The sequence below is a fragment of the Echeneis naucrates genome, chromosome 16, assembly GCF_900963305.1.
Source record: "Echeneis naucrates chromosome 16, fEcheNa1.1, whole genome shotgun sequence".
Lineage (NCBI taxonomy): Eukaryota > Metazoa > Chordata > Actinopteri > Carangiformes > Echeneidae > Echeneis > Echeneis naucrates.
In genome coordinates this window covers 2,819,405-2,833,707 of record NC_042526.1, presented here as the reverse complement: position 1 = coordinate 2,833,707, position 14,303 = coordinate 2,819,405, and the positions used below count along the sequence as shown (strand labels likewise).

The following is a 14,303-nucleotide window of genomic DNA, read 5'->3' as shown; positions in this document are numbered from 1 at the left end:
TTTCCAGGTGGAGTTGCCATGTGTCCATCACCAGCTACGGCATGCCAACTTCAACCAACCAGCGTCTGCCTCCTTCCCGTTTTTGATCACTACCAGCTGAGCCGGTTGGTGACTCAAACCCTCGAGTGAAAGCCTTGCTGCCTTTCTCTGCTGCTCCTTTGATGAAGAATTCACTGATGCTGCCTCTTGCTCACCTCTGTAGGACTTTCTATTTTTTTGCAAATTAACAATTTCGACTTGCAAAAAACAACAAACAAACAAACAACAACAAAAAGCAGCCGTTCCTCTCAGATATGATCCAAAAACACCACCAAACACAAGCCAGAAGCCTGATGCCTGACAAGAAATCTGGCACCATGGGAAAGTAAAGTTGTTGAGGATAAATGTTAAAGATATACTGTGTAAATGTACACTTGAGTTTTACAAAGCTTTTTTGTTGTGTAGAGAAAAAGAAAGGTATCACCATCACGAAGATCTCTTAAGATCTTTCTTTCTTTGTGCATGTGTGTATTTTTTCAGTTTTTCATGTCTTTGAAGAGATAAAGCACAAGAAAATCACATGAGCATGAGCCCACTGACCTGCGGCGTCATGCCGTGACACAGATACATGATGGGGACGTTGTCGGTCTCAGGTCCTTGGTCCAAACACAGGTCGTTTCTCAGACTGTTCTTCAGCTGAAACAAAAAAATGAGGCAGAAGAAGAATGCGTGAAGCGAATTTATGGAGCACACATGTGCATGTGACATCGAGCTCTCCTAATTTAGGTACAGTTACACAAAGCTTATTCTCATTTTAATCCTTAAATCCTCCTAAACAAAAATCACAATTTCCGTCTGTCAGAGCTGGATGGATACAGAATGATAGATTTACTTTATTGATCCCAAACTGAGCGAATCTTAGACACTGCCATACAGACTGGATGCAACAGGAACCAGATTAACTCACACATGAGCCATAATTTAGAAATTCTGATGAATTTAAATTGTGTTTGGGCCGATAACTGAGCATCCAGAGCTGTTGGCCCCTTTGAATTGAAAAAAATTATATTCTGACTCAAGATTGACGGATATTTCAAATGATTAGTAACAAATCAAATCAAATTTATTTATATAGCACCAAATCATAGCAAAGTTAAATCAGTTAATAGTAAATTGTATATAATTGCTAATTAGCCACTGTGCTAACCAGACTTTCATTTCAAGACTGAAGACAATTCATCTGTTCTTGGACGAAAAACTGTTTGGGGTCAAATTGTGAATGCTCCTGTAAAAGCAACTGGTGATCTTCTGAAGTAAAGAAAGGGGGTTTCACTCCTGGAAGTCAAAAACAGCTAAATATCAGCAGTAAACCAAAATCAAACCCGCCAAAAACGTTTTAACAATAATTCTTTAACATGATATTTAGCATGACATTTTTCTCTGTTTCATATCTAGGCTGACTCGTCTTGCTCGCTCTTCCCTTTAAGCATCTTGTTTCTTCCCTCTGGCCTCGCTCTCTGCTTTTACATTATTAATCACTGAATTATGACAGAGCGGTCCACTCTGCAGCTCCAGGTAGCTAAAGTGAAGACAAATGGGACTGCTGCAGGCTAATTACTGTGCCAGGAGAAAGTCACACAAACACTTTAGAGTAACCTTCACCTTTTTTTTTTTTTTTTTTTTTTTGGCAGCTGGGGAGTAATATTTCAAAGCAACGTTTCACAGGTTACACTCCTGTAATATGGCTATGTTCCATACAGATTTATAGTTGGCACAATATATGTAAATCAGTACAGGAGAATCAATATATGCCCGTCACTGTCGGCCCATTTTTCCTTGAAATGTCAAAGTTTTTTGTCAGAGCATCGACCTTCCAAATGGACATCATCATGATTTTTTTTTTACTGTGACGGGTGAAGAATCAGAAAGATAACAATAATAATTAGAGTATATGACCAATATTGTTATTTGCATCTCTGTTTTAGGTCATATGGGATCAATAACATGTCTTTAATATGTTAGCAAACGGAGATAACAACGTTATCAACCAACTGAAGTTAATCATGAAAAACTTGCAATATTTAAGTTCTCTTTTGGTCACCAACAACTCCGAAGGGAAAATATGGGCTCTTTAACATCTTAATGCTCCACGGTTTTCTCAGGAGATTTGCTGAATTTGTTGCGCCGTGCTGTTTGATATCTGGCAGGTTGCGTACAGTCAGTTTATCTGAATTAATTTCCTGAAAACGGCGGCTCAATGTTGCATGAAACAAAAAAGTTACCAGGAAATGTGCCGCAAAGCTTAAAATAATTAAATTTGAAAAACAACAACTGATCAAAGGAGCTTTAGAGCCGGTTGTTAATTTTCTGGATTTATCAGCAGCAGCGACTCCTTTCAATGACTCATTTCTGTCAGTTAAGGTAAAAATATTCATTTATACAGCTTTAATAGCGGCTGTAGTGTATTGGAGACCAGACGTTTTACTTCGGTGATAATAGTAACATGTAAAAAATCCTCTCAGCTGACTTCGAAATGCTCCTGTGTCACATTTGCAAGTTCACTTCCACGGCAGCTTTGTAAGCACTTCGCGGCCATCTTGCCATCTTAAGTGTGCCGTTCAAGTGACCTTTTAAAAAGAGGTAATTTAAATAGAAATGCCTATTTGTACATTCATGGTCTGAGGTCTGAGCCTCCGTTTGCTCTGCCAGGCCACATAAAGATTAACAAAACACAAACACTACTTTTTGAAAGTGACTGAAAATGTCAATTGGCTGCATCTTTGCTGGCGGTAAAATCATATCAATGTGGATCCCATAAAGACAACGTGTGAAGTTTATGATGAGTGAATGGAACAGGAGATTTCCAACTAATCTCTTTTACATACAGATAGCTTTGTCCCCCCTCCATCGTTTCACCAACTATGACTCAACTCCAGTTCCCTCACTGCAGCCCACCACTTCTCCTCCTCTGCAGTCACGTCACATACAGTCCTGTGGGGGTTTCTGTAAAATCCTTGATCCACAATTAGGGCCGAGCTGAGCTTTCTATCCCACAATATCTCAAGTCACTGTCACACTTATTATAGCAGTTCAATAATATGATATTTATGGATCTCCAAGGGGAATTTCTCTTTCCTCTTACCCCGTTTAAAAAGAAGCCAGGCTCAGCTGTTGTACAGAGCGCCAGCCATGGTGCTGGTTTAGGGGTTCAGGGACTCACAGGCACAACAGTGAGGTGAATTGTTTGACAAATTTAAGGCTTGAACCTGGGACCTTCAGATGCTAAACAAGGGGAGGTGCTTTTCTATACGAGGTAAACGTGGTAAGCCGATGCAGTGCAGTGGTGTTTCTCACAAAGATTTAGCTTTTTGTTTGTGATGTTTTTATTCTCTTCTTCTGAGGTTTATAAAGAATTCAAAAAGTGTAAAGGTGGTATCATTTAAAAAAAAAAAAAAAAAAGCCAATGGATAAATCATATTGGCTTTTAGTAAGAGTAATAATTTGGCCATACACTTGAGTTTCATGTTTCTCTTTTTGGGTGTGGACCGAATATTCTCCAGCTTGTTGCATGCTTAAACTTCAGCATCTTAAAATGGGTTTGTTGCTGGAAAATAGTAAAATTGAAACTGATATTTTCCAGAACGTTTGACCCTCTCTTGTCTCTGACGTTTTGTAAGGAAATAGATTTTTTAATCAATCCCAGGGGGCTTTTATTTTGGGTAAATAGTTACCAAAAAATAAATAGATTTATAATTTAACTGCTGTATCAATTTGACAAACCTAAGAAATGGAATAACTGTGGTTGGTGCGTTACCTCAGGATTTCTAAAACGTTAGTTGGCTGGAAAGATCAACCAAACTGTCAAACAGTTCGTGCTCATGATCTAAGAGAGTGTTTCATTCGCAACAGCTCGATGAGTATCATCAAAATGTGTTTCTCCCACTCAGAAATTACCTGGTGTGAGCAGCTGTTTCATCCAGCTTTTGTGTTAAACGCTGAGTGCAGATGGTATCACACCGGAACACTTGTTGTACTCTCTCGAACTGCCATCTCCTGTGAGAGTTTTGTCTCTGTCAAATATGCAAACTTCACATCTACATCGCTCAGATGCCAATGTGCCGACGCTTTCATCTTGCACACCCAAAGTTGAGCCCCCCCAGCACATGCTCAGTAGTCTCACCAAATAACAGCACGCAGCCTGCACTTTGATTGAAGTGTTTATCGAACAGCAAACATAAGAGGTGGCAAGGGGGCTGTTTTCCAAGTCAGAGACTCATTTGCTGCTGCTAATGTCTGAGTAGAACCGCACCGGCCTCCTCCCCTACATCAATTTATAACTTTTTTTTCCCTTGCCTTTTCTTCAGTGACAGGCATGCAAAGAGTCAGAAAGGTTGGACGAATAAGACCTTTTCAACATGAAGGATATGGGCTCACTGTACTGATTATTTTCGGCTTGCAGTCAGGCTCTCAGAAGACAGATGTCTCAGACTGTATCTGCATGTAATTACGTCTAAAATGTTAAAATGAGACCCCAATCAAACTTCACAATCAATAATAAAATTACTAAATCACTCTGTGGTGGACTCAGAGGAAGAGTAGTCATTTTTCTTCCTATCAGTGGGACGAGTCAAGAAGGGCGGATAATTTTGCTCAGCTCTCAACAGATTACTGCCATTTTTCAATTATGCAAAATCCTCCCACAGCTGTTAGCTCAAGAGCAGGATGGCTGCGCAGGAATGGCATAAAAAGGTTCACCATTTCCACACCATGCTGTCGCTATCTGTGCCGTGATCATTAATGGAAAAGTTTTCTCAGGAGGGGGAGTTTTATGAGTGTAAATGCTATTTCAGTGTTTATGACCTATTGATACCTGACTGGGTTTTCTGTACAGTCAAGTTTTTGGTGCGAAACGTACTAATGTGTGAACACAAAACTATACAACAAATACTGAAAAAAAAAAAAAAAAATCCAATAAAATCTCCTTATCCTGTTAAAATTAAAGAAGCTTGAAAGAAAAGATCTGGGATAAAAATCCTGGACCATTATAATTCAAAATAATAGCTGAGAACTGAAGCTGAAGTGTAACTCACCACTCCATAAGCGACTGTGTTGCTGTAGGATCGGAGTTCAGGGTAAATATTGGAGAGGAACCAGCTGAATGGCCGGCACTGGAGTCTGGTTCGGAGGGCCTTTCTCTCAGAAATATCTCCAATGTCTATTCCCGAGTTCTAGAGGAGGAAATAAATGCCAACAAGTCTGAGTTAATTTGCTGCTTCATTTTGCTATTTCCCTGACAACCTAAAGCAGTAAAATAAACGCACACACACACAGATACACAGTGTTTAACTTCCAACGCTGCAAGAAATCAGAAATAACAAATGCAGAGTTCAGAGCCTCAGGGTCCTTTGAGCACGACTGCATCCTTAGAGCGACATTACAAGCTAGAAATAATAACTGAGCGGGCAGAAAGCGAGAGAAGTTTAAAGAGGAATCACAAAGAAAATGAATCAGATCCTGTCATTTGGTGAAGAAAGCCAGAGATGAAGTTTATTTTAAAGACTCCCTACGATGAATATATATATATATATATATATAAAACCCATAACATGTCATGATGAAAATACACATTCAAGAGTGTGTGCAGTGGACCAACGTATGTGGACCTCGACTGCATCTTAATAAACCCAGAGCATCACCAGCACAGCTCTTAACACAACGTCAGTAATCGCCATTTACAAGTGAACAAACGTCATAAACAATTAAAGACGCTAACTGAGTCTGATGTTTCCTCGTATAACCGTTTTGATACTCCCGATTCCCTCAACAGTAGCTGCTAATTACAAGCTATCAAACAAGCTATCCAATTAGTTCTTATTGTTGTGTCCTCTAATCACAGATTTTTATGCACATCAGATTCCTAATTTCAGGTCTGACTGGGGCTCAAATGTAAAACAGAGCTTTTCAATTTTCTTTTTTTTTTATATATATGTTGGAAAACAAACTACTAATGATAGCATATATATTTATACAGGCTTTGTAAATATCCCTGAGGAGGAATTTACATGACAGGAAAGCTCACTTTGATTTCAAGAGCAAAGTCACAGCAGCGTCTGGATTAAAGCAGTTTTCTGGTTTAATGTGACAGAGGTAGCTGCTCATTGTCAATGTGGTTATAAGTGGATGATGTTGTTAGTAAGAGGCCATCATGACTGAGACAACTGCATGATTAATGCAAAGATTGTGTTCAGCTCTGTGATGCTCAAACTTAAAATCTCTGTCTTGCTGAGCCCTGTCTGAACGATTTTTCAGACATTAATGACCGACTTGTACACACAGTGCAACTACCTTCCTAAGGTGTGTTGAAGCCCTATTAGATGCAAAACTGATTGCCGGTGACCTCCATGACAGCAGTCGGCACAGTTGCTAGGAGATCTGTGAAACAGACTGAGCTCGAAAAATGCACGGACACAATTGTGCCCACGTATCCGCCCATGCTGAGGATAAATACAGTACCAAACTCCGGACATGCATGCGTATGGTTGCTCTCCATTTGACCTGCAGCGGAACGTTCCAGGCCATGTAGACGTGGCTCTTGTACTGGTCCATCCAGACCTCAGCCGCCCTCAGAGCGTTGCGACGCACGTGGACCGTCAGGTTCTCCGTGTACGGCTTGTGGGCGCGCTCGATGTGGGCAACCCTGGAACAGGGCAGAACCTCCACGCTGCCGCCACACTGCCACACCTTTGTGACCAAGAACACACACAAACACAGAAAAATGCCCACACATCAGTGAGTGCATGGATGGGACCTCCAAAATAAGGCTACAGATATTTTCAGTGCCTGCCAGGTGCATCCCAGTTAATCCTCTACGGTGTACGGGGGGATTAAATCGTCACTGCGACTGAGCTTGCTTGATAGAATTAGTATGAATAAATAGGTATCGCATGCATTCCCAACCAGGTGCTAGCTATTTTTTTATCGTTCTGTTATTTGTTGACAGCAGAAACTATCAAATGTGGCTTTAAAAGTGGAGCTGGCCTCACAACAGGCCTGTGAAATGTGAAAATTAATCTTCGGATTTGGTTCATCACGAATGTAACACACAAGTGTGCGGCCCTCAGGCGCATTTTACAGTCGATACCTGAAGGAGTTCATTTATCTGGACTCCAGAACACGAGCAGTTACACTTTACTGCAGGTAAAGTAGCTCTAGTTACAGACAGAGGACCATTCAAATTTTCAAAACTTTTCAGCTGCATTCATTTCTCTGACATTTTCACTGCTTATGTGTGTCATTATTGGACCTACAATTCATCTGTTGTTGACAACCTTCGTGTGACACTTCAAGCTCAATTTATCCAGCTTTAAACCAGCAACTCGCACCTTTTGTTCTTTAGAGGCTACCGCAGCTTCAGTCAGCTCTCACCTTTTAATCAGCCATTTAGTTCAACCTCTTTTATCTAAATCGAAGTTGTGTTGATCTTTTGGTATTCAGCTTTTTAATCATTTCAGATGTTTTAATTGCGTTTTCAAATAAATTTTCAGCATTAATTCAGGAAGTGGACCAGGTTGTCCCTTTTTTCAGGAGGTAGATGATGTGTTTTTGAAGTGTCCTTGGGCAATAAAGCCTGAAACGCCCCACATGTATTGTGAGTGTGTGATTGTGGTAGAAAAAAAATCACTTGATGCTGTTGCTATGGTAACGGACAAGAGCGACCTGTTAAAAAAAACAAATAGAAATTTGGCCAGTTGGTAGTCAGTGCAGCAAATTATTATAATTCACAGAGACGTAGTTTATGGAGCAATAAATTCTACATCAGGTGGAGGAGGATGGACAGGTCAACTAAATAAGAGACAGTGACAGTTTTTTTTTTTTTTTTTTTTTTTTTTTAAGTTAACCACAGCATTACTATTGTAATCATGGCAGCGATATGGAGGATGCATTCATTTTAGTCCAAACAACAATCCTTTCCTAAAAGGTCCAGTACAATATGTGGCACTGTGACAGGAGCCCATCCTACGAGAGTTAAAAAAATAAAAGCTGGATTGTATTTCACGTCTGGTTGCAACACACGTCAGAAGCAAATTTTCATGGCATCTGCTTGAAATTCTGCTGAGCTGCCTGAGAAGTTTAGTGTGCTGAGGGTACGAGAGCTGGAGAACGTCGATTTGAATAGAAACGCCTCGTCTCTCTATTCTAGTCCTTCACTTTGTTTGTGTGTTTGTGCTATAATCCCTCCTGCCGGCCAGTCTTCTTCCATGTAACCTTCCAAAGCAAAGAGTTACTGCAGAACAACAGTCAAACTGTAGCACTGGCCTAGTGCCTGGGCAGGAGCACAAACTCCGAGCCAAAATCAGAGATAATACATGCTTCCCTTAGAAATACCTCAACGTTCTCCATAAAGGATTTACAACACGGGGTTAGAGTAGAAAGAGCTATTCGTCGAGTATAACAATCTCTGTCTGAGCATGTGGGTGTGCAGAGCAAGATAGAGACTGAGACGATGAAAAAAGAAAAGAAAAGCTGGCAGCAAAGAGAAAGGAGGGAGATTCAGAAAGTGTGAAACATAAAACAGAGGAGGTAAAGGGATAAAAGAAAATGGAGATAAAGTGGGAGGTAGAGAGAGAAGATAAAGGAACTGAGAGACAGCATAACAGCTTCTCCTACTCTTTCAAAAAGTTTTTTCTACTCTTGTTTTCTTGTCTCCTTGAACAAAAACCCATCTGAAACGGGAGAGAGCGGGTTCATGTGCCAACTCTTACCCAGCAAACATCACTAAATGGAGTTCTAACTCAGAGAAGTTGCAGTTGCATGTGTCATGTCTCACACGGTTGATTTGTCAAAACAAAACACAGCGCGTTTACGTTCTCCCTCCTTCTCGGTTTACCGTGAAACAAATCTCGCTCATGGACTTTAAAAGTTTCAAGGAGAAAAAAAAAACAAGACCAGAGAAAGCAATGACTGATGAAGTGGTGAATTCCAAATTGTGCTGAGGATGACCACACGCTGCAATAAAAAAAAAACAAAACAGACAATGAGCATAAAATGTGCAGTCTTTCACACAATAGGAGCATGCAGGCCAGAGATATGGAGCAATTTTCTCAAAGGCTCAAACCTCAGACTGAACTCAACACACGATGCGTCCGAGCAATGCCCTCAAGACATGCGTGCAGAAATGATTCTGTCAAAAATATCACTGCTGATTTACATAATTATTGATCTGAAATACGTTGCTGCCGGAAAATTTCCCCAAAATAAAATAGAAATATTGACTTGTGTTTTTATAGCAGTATATAAGCCGCGTGGTCTGAAACAGCTGATAACGGTGATGTGCGTCTGGATGGCAGAGCATCCTGCCGTGCAAATGTCAGAAGCCTTTATTGCTTTCAAACCGTTCAATAACGCCACATACAGAGAGGTGGAGGGTAAACATGGCCAACCCGAACTGACCCTCTTCAGTGAACAACTGTGCGACAAGCTCAACGGTGGCTTTCGAGTGCCTCTCCACCAAAACAGGTTTATTTCAGTTCAGCCTTTGTTGTCATAGCTGCAGAGGGGAAACTGATTTGCAGCACTGTGCGTGATTCTTGGCAATCCAAAAGTCTCCTCTGTGCTACTGTCAACAGGTGCTCTGGCAATTAGTCTCCACACCGGGGGCTTATGCAGAATTATGAACCAAAAAGAGTTTTATAATGGAGGATAACCTTTCTGAGCGCCGCGGAATGGCTCCACGGTCTGTGAAGAGCGGGGCGCTGAGGAGAAAGCCATTACACAACATAACATACTTGAATGTAGGCTTTTCTGGCCTTGTGTGGAAGAAGTCAAGCCCATGATGGGAGGATTCTTTGTATGTACGAAGTTGAGGCTGAGCCAGCTCCTGCAGTCACTTCAAAAACTGATTAGTGCTCACTAACTGTCCACTGCAGGGAGCTTTCTGCACACACACACGGCTGTGAAGGACAATCTGCGTTTAGGGGGTTGGATGGGGGAAAACAGTTACTGGTAGAGAGGGGGGGGGTTACATTCGCCACTTCCCATAATGGCGCACACTGGGACATTTATGTGAATTCAGCTTCTGTCTGTCCTGATGGCGAGTTGTTACATTCGCCAGTGAATCTAGGAAATGCTTTAAAAACGCTCCTCATCTGTATTTCCTGAGTAATGTTGGCAAAGCGCACTCACAGGTTTTCTGTATGTGCATGACCAAATCAGTTTTCACCAAGTGGCGGCGTGGAAATGAAATTATCTCCGTTATTCTACAGACATTCTTCTGCTAAGAGCAAGCGAATAGTGTCAACTCAGCACGGCTGCAGACTCGCTGTCGGACGGCTTTATTATCCACCGCCACTCTGCAAGGATGCTTATGCACGGGTTTCAATTCCATATATATGTTGTTTTTTTTTATCAACATCCTAATAGGATGTTTTACCAAATATTTCTATTCAGCAAAAATTGGTTTAAAGCCCTGATTTTTTATTCCGTGATTGTTTCAATTGTGGAACATTTGGACCTTTAAGTCACATAGTCACAAATGTCAAAGTGAATATTATTATTAATTTTTGGAGTGGGGGGGGTTCTTCTCTCAGCCTCCACGTGATCCTCTTTTATGATTTTAACAGTTTATTGATGACTAAGGAAGGACCTGAAGAAAGGAAGAAGGGGGAAGAGTTGGCATAAAGCAGCTACAACTATCGACCACCTTATAACAGGACACAATAGAGGTGAGAGTTAATGGCAGTTCAGCTTGGTGGTGCGTTTTTTTTCCTTCCCGGCCATCTTCTCTTCAAGCACTCCTATCATTGATTGTTCACAGCCGTCCACTGAATCTGAACCCTTCCAGCCTCAGAGATTTTTACATTTTCCAGAGTGTGCAACGCAGACCTGGCCTCATAACCAAACCTGAGCCTCACACTTAAAATCGCTCCACGCTGAGCCCCAGTCAACAGTTTCTGTCTGATGTCTCCGCCGTCTGTTACGTCTCAAAGCTGTTCAAACATTTGCGTCCTCTCGGGACTGATTAGCTGTCTCGAGAGGATGGGGATGCTTTTGCGGCGCCATCTCCCTCTGAAGATGTAATTACAGATGAAATCCCTGCAACAGTTGTTCCCGTTGTAACTGCAATTTGCTAATTACATTAAATGCTTCCCCCTAATGCAAAATACTGACTGTGACCTCAACCAAAGAGGAACAGTCGAAATATTACATTCATCATAATGTGATAAAGGACTGCGATGCTGTTACATTAGCTCACAATGTTATGTGGCAGCTGTGACATCATTAGCAAGCAGCTCGGTTTGCTTTAGTCAGACTAAATGAATAATATGAATGACTGATAAAGGCCCCATTCTGTCAAAGGAAAGGTCATCCTTCTTCCTATGCATGCCGGACATGTCTGCTGCTCAATATGTTTCAATTTGTATGCTGAGGAGGGCCGCCGTGGTGCTCAGGTGCTGTGCCCCGCTCTGTGTTACAAGGTTTTTTTAATGTATGAGAAGCTGCGTGCTGAAAAGCGGAAACGTACAGTGTCGGCGTGAAACTGCCGGCTAATAAGATCCAGATTTGCAGGATGCGCAGACACTACATCACTATTTTTAGGCTGCTCTCCTTTGATACCTATAATCCCCCATACCTACCTCCCCCTGACTTTCCTGTCTCTGTCTGTCACAATCAGAATAAACTCAAAAAGAAATGAATAGCCATGAGGAATCTTTGCTTTGTAAAATGTGCTCATACACCCAGACAAACATTTTTCTTCTTACCAAACCGTCTACAAAAAAATCCCTTTGGCTTTAAATTGCGTACAGTGAGGGCGGCGTGGTGACGGTTCACCTCGAGAAGGTCCAAAAGGGTTCAAACCTGCAGGCCTGTGTCGTGCTTCCCTCTGCCTATGACTATACTGGCTTCCTCCCACATCCACACATGGGTATGAATGTTGTTTGTCTCTGAATGTGAAACTGCTGATAGATAAGCACCCCCACCATTACAACCTTATAAAGAGGAGCAGTAAGGCTGGTGGATGGAGGTTTGTTTTGTGAGTTCTAAAAATGTCAGCTCCTTAATCAACATCTACCTTTTACAGGCAAAATCAGGAGAGATACGAGCAACCTCAAGTGACTAAACAGGGGTGACCTTTTTTATTGCCTTAGAAAAGATAAGTTCGATCACCTGAAACGAACCAGAGCTGTTTTGGGACATTTTTAAAATCTTGTGTAACTGTCTGAAGTTTGACAAAAGTGAGGCCAACCATAGAATGAATGTGTTTTAACATGAGTTGATGGTTTTCCTTTGGCTAAAGCATATACATCATAATATAGATTGTCAAGTCTACTCACCCTGATGCCAAGCTCCACGTTTTCTCCGCCGTAGATTTCCATACCTTCATCGAGCAGGCCAATCTCCTCGAAGTACTTCCTGTCGACCACAAAGCAGCCAATCAGGGCCGGGCTCCTAAAAAAAGGTGGGATCAGTGGAGGAAAGAGAAGAGATCAGGATGGCACAATGAGTTAAAAAAATATTTTGTGTTGAACCAAATGCATTTAATCTTGACTTTTAAATGTTAATTAATATTCAAGGCACCCACACGCAGGCTAAAGTCCTAACCCATAATTTGCCACACGCAGGCCAGCAACAGCCTAAAGATCTATTTTTCAAACACGCTGAACATTTGCTGCTGCTCTAACTAAGACCTTAGCCTTTCATGAAAACCTTATGCATTATGCATGACATGCTTACAAATGATCCAGCAGTGACAATGATGCCCCCCGACTAACACAACAAATTCAGGACATTACAAGGGAATTCAGAGAAAAGAAGGAAACATATCTTTCATCAACATCAAACTCAGTCAACATGTTGAGTGTGAGAAATGACTTCTATTGTTATTCACGTTTTCATTCCCTCACGTCTCAACTGAACAATATGAAGTTCAGCATCACTGTGAGAACAGCTTGCTTGGGTTTGTCCCTGTGGATACACTGATTGACAAACAGCCTGAAACGATGGAAAAAAAAAAAAAAAATAAAATGCTAATAGCAAAATGAGGACCTCCCGCCCACAAGACATTCTTCTTTCCATGCTTTCCAGATAACAGCAAAACCACATCGCACTTCACATCTCAAATATCAGTTTTCTATTTCGCTGTTCATTCCCAACAATGTCATTTCCTTGCACAGCAGCTTTCCTGAATACTGAAACCAGATCAAATCAAAATCTAATTTTATTTATATAGAGCCAAATCATAAAGTTCCCTCAAAGGCATTTTACATATAGAGCAGGTCTAGACCAAAGTCTTCCCAGGAATATTTAAAGAGATCGAATAAATTCCCTCCATGAGCCACAGCTATTTTTTTTTTATCTAAATTTGGTTTTTCAGCATTATTTCATTTATGAAACAGTGAAAGTGTTTCACAAGTTTGCAAGATATTTCTATGGTGTTTTTATTGCTATAACAATAATAATAATAAAAAAAAAATAAAAAATCACTCTACATTCAGCTGCAAATTGCTTGTTATATATCAGATTAAAGTGATATTTTCAGCCCATAATGGCAGTTTTGGGTAACATTATCGGTATAATGTCAAATGGGTAGGTCTTCTGTCAATTTTTGCCACTTACATGCACGATCACATGATGTGCTCTAAACTGCTAACATGGGTGCTAAAAGGCCTTTAACTTGGAAACTGCTTCATAAAGTTCAGTACCGCTCGAAGTGTGAAGACCATTTGGGTATGCAAGCATTTGAATTCTGTAAAAAAGCGCCCATTATCTGCAGGCTCATGTCCTGTGCAAATATTGCATTTGCTGCCAAATGCAGATCGGTGGAGTGGCACACAGTCATCAGTTCTGTTTGTTATCAGCGCCGTCAGTCCAGCGTGGCTGGAAATTTAGTATCTCAGACTGCACAGCACACTCAACTTCATTTTGTCTCAACCGACAGACACATCGTGCACTTTGTAGATATCACGCCGCCCCAACAAAAAAGGAAAAAAAAAAAAAAAAGAGAGAGAGACATTAAAGCTTCTTCACTATCCAGAGAAAATGGTATAAATACTGATATGACCAGATAGCAGTCACAGTCATTTAAAATAAAAAGCTGCTGCAGCTAATATCACCAGCTTTACATTATTACACTGTTGATGCCAATATATTTCCAAATTAGCAGGTTTATTGTAGTTTTAATGCTTGATCAAAAGGAAAAGGGGAGAGCAACACTGGAATGACAAGTAGATATCAACACAATGATGTTGGAGGGAAAATATTGCCTGCTTTTTAACTCTTTTTCATTAACTTGTAGTTAAATGTGAATAGAGGTTAGTTATTTGATC

General features: G+C 40.9%; 1 protein-coding gene across 2 annotated transcripts in view; it reads right to left on the bottom strand.

Moving 5' to 3' along the window:
• LOC115056867 (polypeptide N-acetylgalactosaminyltransferase 18-like) overlaps positions 1 to 14,303 on the bottom strand; it is a 114,233-nt gene that overhangs the window by 27,716 nt on the left and 72,214 nt on the right. The window contains exons 7-10 of one of the 2 annotated variants that reach the window (XM_029523633.1): positions 12,312 to 12,426; positions 6,535 to 6,720; positions 5,070 to 5,207; positions 580 to 675 (exon numbers count right to left, since the gene is read on the bottom strand). In XM_029523633.1, the coding sequence (XP_029379493.1) occupies positions 580 to 675; positions 5,070 to 5,207; positions 6,535 to 6,720; positions 12,312 to 12,426 (535 nt within the window). The remainder of the gene's footprint in view (positions 1 to 579; positions 676 to 5,069; positions 5,208 to 6,534; positions 6,721 to 12,311; positions 12,427 to 14,303) is intronic. The other variant, XM_029523634.1, reaches the window with a different exon arrangement.